This window comes from Salvia miltiorrhiza, chromosome 6 (genome assembly GCF_028751815.1).
Source record: "Salvia miltiorrhiza cultivar Shanhuang (shh) chromosome 6, IMPLAD_Smil_shh, whole genome shotgun sequence".
Taxonomy (NCBI): Eukaryota; Viridiplantae; Streptophyta; class Magnoliopsida; order Lamiales; family Lamiaceae; genus Salvia; species Salvia miltiorrhiza.
The window spans coordinates 33,383,602-33,387,803 of record NC_080392.1 but is presented as its reverse complement, the minus strand read 5'-3'; the positions used below and the strand labels follow the sequence as shown (position 1 = coordinate 33,387,803).

The 4,202-nt window shown below is 39.0% G+C and overlaps 1 protein-coding gene across 1 annotated transcript; it reads right to left on the bottom strand.

The window, feature by feature from the left end:
* Positions 1 to 1,804: 1,804 nt before the first annotated feature.
* Positions 1,805 to 3,134, bottom strand: LOC130990780 (uncharacterized). The gene is made up of 3 exons (XM_057915013.1): positions 2,973 to 3,134; positions 2,277 to 2,775; positions 1,805 to 2,091 (listed from the first exon to the last, which is right to left on the bottom strand). Exons 1-3 carry the CDS (start codon positions 3,132 to 3,134, stop codon positions 1,805 to 1,807), a joined length of 948 nt encoding a protein of 315 aa, XP_057770996.1.
* Positions 3,135 to 4,202: the final 1,068 nt, after the last annotated feature.

Genomic DNA, 4,202 nt, shown 5'->3' with positions numbered 1-4,202 from the left:
ACATGCAGTTTAGGCTTGTGCGTCATGGAGATGTCCTCTTTTTTTGTATTTTTCAGGGATAGTAGCGCTTCAAGAACTTTCCATTTATGGGTCCGACTCTCACATTATCTTCCGAGAGCAGCTTATATGCCCTATTGGTGTAGACTTCTTTGACGACATATGAGCCATCCCATCTTGATATAAAACTTGTTTCTGACACGATAAGTGGTGATAATTGGTCTTCTCACCATAAGTACCAAATCTCCAACTTGAAAAGAGCACGGACGAACTTTCTTGTTGAAGGCTTTTGAAATGCGAGCTTGATAACACTTCAATCTTTGTTGAGCTTCTAATCTCTTCTCATCCAAAGCTTTAAATTCTTCAAGATGCAGGTGAGCATTCTCCTCTTCAACTACTATTTCTTTGCAAGAGGTGATATGGTTTGATGTGGCAACATCTTCATCTTGCTTCGCGAGAACCCTTGAAATCAACACACATCTTTATTATTCCATTTCTCTGGCGTATGAAGACCATATTCTCTGCAACGCTTGTTGTGATAACGCCACTTCTAATGAGACTTGCAATTTCACGGCGCACTTGACTTTGAGCAGTATGAAGAACTAGACTACTAGCACTATTAGTAATGTAGTAAGATGAAGCCAGGCTTTCTCTATCTTCTTCGTCTTCGAGCATCTTTGAATCGGAAGAAGCCATACTTTCTATATCTTCTTCATCTTCGACCGTCTTTGTAAGGAGAACAGTCTTCATCCTAGCTTTTAATTCTTTCCCACATGTCACAAGTAAAGTGGTACATCTTTTCATATGAGAAGGGATCGAGCTCCTTAGCTTCTCTGTCATGTGCAGTCCATAACTCTCTTTTATCTTGCCTCTTTTCCATGTTTGCCTTTGCCAAGTCTTTTAAAGACAGAGCTCGTTGAACTTCTCTTTACCCATCATTTTGAAAACAGAAACTCTTTGAATGCTTGAAGATTCCAGGATTTGTTGGGTGCTGGCATAGTTACTAGTAGCTCTTTTGATGGCGATACGAATGGGACTCTGCATTGCATACCCCAAGCCTGCTTTGGAGTTTTAGCTCGTGTTACTAGTTTTTGACTTTGACATAGAGTTTTCTTGAGAATCGCATCCAGCATTAACAAGAAGTTTATATGCCTTCGGACCAAAGTGCTTTGAGAGTTCTTTCTCTGAGAGGTCCTCGTGCTCTGCGGTACCACTTTGCTTTGGTTGGACAAACCCTTCAAGCGATTGGAGAATTGGCTTCCATCTCCAAAAATGATTCTACCTTCTTCTACTCCTGGAAAGATCCTGACTCGTCATCCGGTGTATCATCTTTCACCATTGTGACTTTGGTTCTCTCTAAATAAAATTTTACATCAGCAAAGTGTGACTCTGCTTCCGTAAATGGCTTTTGATCACCAACCCTTTTTCTTACAACACCATTTTGATAATATTTGAAGCATTGATGCAATGTTGAAGGAATAACACCATTCTCATGAAGCCATGGTCAACTGAGAAGCATATTATAGGAGGTCTTAGCGTCAATCACATGAAGCAGCGTCGTCGAATCCATATCCTGTATTAGCAATCGCAGCATATAGGGCCAAGAGCTCTCTGTCCTTCATGGTTAAAACCTTGAATCATCAATTGGCTATTTTGATAGTTCGTCTACTTGAATTCCCAATTGCTTCAAAGTCCTTAGTGGCAAAATGTTGACTGTCGAGCCTCCATCGATGAGAATTCGATTGACCTTCTACTCCTGGGTGTAGCAACTCACGAACAGTGGTCTGTTATGAGGTTCAGATCCAAGCTACAAATCTTCATCGGAGAACGTGATTGTTAAGACATCGTCATCTTCATTCATATTTAGCTTGAATTCTTCATCTACTTGATTGGATGTATCATATAAAGCTCCAACACCTTCTATTATATCACTTAAGTCGATGGTGGCAACATTTGCAGTAGCACAATCTTCTTCAAGGGATATCTTCCTTTCTCGAGCCAATCGCATGACTTTATCTTTGAAGATGAAGCAATCATGTATGGGATGTCCCACCAACCGATGGTATTTGCAATATTCTAGGTCATCCGTTCGTCCTGCTTCATTAGGTCACTTCATTTTTGGCAAATAGACAAGTCCTTCTTTGAGCAAGTCATCAAAATTCCTGAAACATCCGAATCTAAGAATGGGTATTGTTTTTGTTGCATTTCCTTCAAAGTAAGCTTTCTTTGCCCCATATCTCGGGAAGAATTTTGGTCATCCCAAAGAGTGTTTTGATTGCCTTCCTGACTAGCTTCTTTCTTTAAAAATTTCACAGACGTTGCCTTCTCTACCACAGATTCTTTTGCTGGTGCTTTGGCTTTGAATCCTTGCTTGAATTTGCAAGGCTCTTGGATTGGTGGTCCTTCAATTTCGCTTGCCGCCATACTCAATTCCATGTCATGAGCTCTAGTGGCTAGTTCTTCGAATGTTCTAGGCTGAATTCCTCGCAAGATGTATTGTAAGCCCCAATGCATCCCTTGAATGTACATCTCAATAGCGGCTGATTCGGATAATCGATCTTTGTAGTTGAGGCAGAAGTTTCTCCATCTATTGATATAATCAATCACCGGCTCTTCCTTGAATTGACTAGAACTTGTGAGTTCCACCATATTGACAATTCTTTTGGTGCTGTAAAAGCGGTTAAGGAATTCATGCTCCAATTGTTCCGAACTATCGATCGAGTTTGACTCTAAGTCCATATACCAGTCAAAAGCATTTCCCTTGAGTGAGCGAACAAACTGTTTGACCAAATGATTCCATAGGTGTCAGCGTTATTGCACGTTTCAACAAAATGAGCCACATGTTGTCTAAGATTGCCCTTTCCATCGAATTGTTGAAACTTGGGAGGTTAATAACCAAGAGGCATCTTTAATTGATCAATTCATTTAGTATAAGGTTTAAAGAATATCATGGATGACTTCGAGTTGCCCCTAGCCTTCATTGTTCCTTCAATGATCTCCTTGAGTTGGTCGATTTGAATGAAACCATTGGCAGAGACTTCGATGTTCTTAGGAGGCGTCTTTTCTTCACGGTGCTTTTCGAATGACTCTGAATCATTGCTTTCTTCATCTTTTTCATCATTCGACTTCCTTCTCATTTATCTAGGATGAGCTTTGAAATCTTAGCGTCTTGCTCCATTATATGCTTGTTCATGCTTTCAAGTAGCTTAGCTTTACTAGCAACTTGTTCCTCCAGAGTAGAAGCATTTGTCACATGATAGGAACTTCAAGAGAGTAGCTTGTGGTTGAATGGTCTTGGTTGACATTGTTTTTGTTCACACTATCGTAGTGTGGCTCTTTTTCCAGCGGCAGCAGATTTGGAAATCTCCTCCAATTGCCTAGCTTTGCCTCACGTGATAACACCAGTATTTTCTGAAGTGATTTTTGTGGCAGCACTTGAAGCTTTGTTCGCCATTTGAGTTTGATTGAGTTGTTGGTGAAGAGGAGAGATGAGAGGTAGAGAGGTCCCACTGGGTGTGCCAAATTTGTAAACACAAATTTTATTGTATTCAATAAATGAAATATAAAAATGTGTACAAATCCAAAATATGTGGATTGAAATGAATTTGTTGTGGATTGCGATTCTCTACTTTAATCCTATGATTCTTCTCTTTGAACTTCTTCAAATCTTTGGAGGGAAATATAATTTCTTGATCTCCTTGAACTCGAATGTTGGCTTGAATTTGATTTGATGATGTCAATCCAGAGGGCTTCCACCTTATTTCTGAATCAAACGTTGACTTGGATGATTTTGATGAAGACCTCATTGATTTTCCTTGCAGAATGCCTTGAATGTTGGAGATGACTTCATTATAGTGAATTACTCCTTCAATGCTTGAGCTCTAAAAAATGATTTATGTTCCCTTTGACTCCACAAATGACCCATATTTATAGGTGAAGAATGGAGTGGGCTGGTGGGCTTTGGGCCCTCATATTGAGTTTTTAGGGCTGAGGGGGCGCGATTTGATTGGCTCCTCAAAATTCATACTATTTAATATTTTATGTAGATTTTCCACATGTCAATTTCTGACTGGTCAATAAATCCACATAATCAAATATTAATTATATATTTATTTAATCTTGGAATTATATTTAATTTACTTCCAAAATATAAAATAAAATATATATTTTTATATTTAATTTATAATTTTCACATGGCAGGATTT

Excerpts from the sequence above, each read along its gene's own strand:
- LOC130990780 (XM_057915013.1), bottom strand. The coding sequence starts at position 3,134 with ATGAGAAGGAAGTCGAATGATGAAAAAGATGAAGAAAGCAATGATTCA. Across the intron at positions 2,776-2,972 it reads TCATTGAAGGAACAATGAAG|TTTGTTCGCTCACTCAAGGG; the intron begins GCTAGGGGCAAC and ends TTGGTCAAACAG. Across the intron at positions 2,092-2,276 it reads GAAAGAAGCTAGTCAGGAAG|GACGAACGGATGACCTAGAA; the intron begins GCAATCAAAACA and ends CTAATGAAGCAG.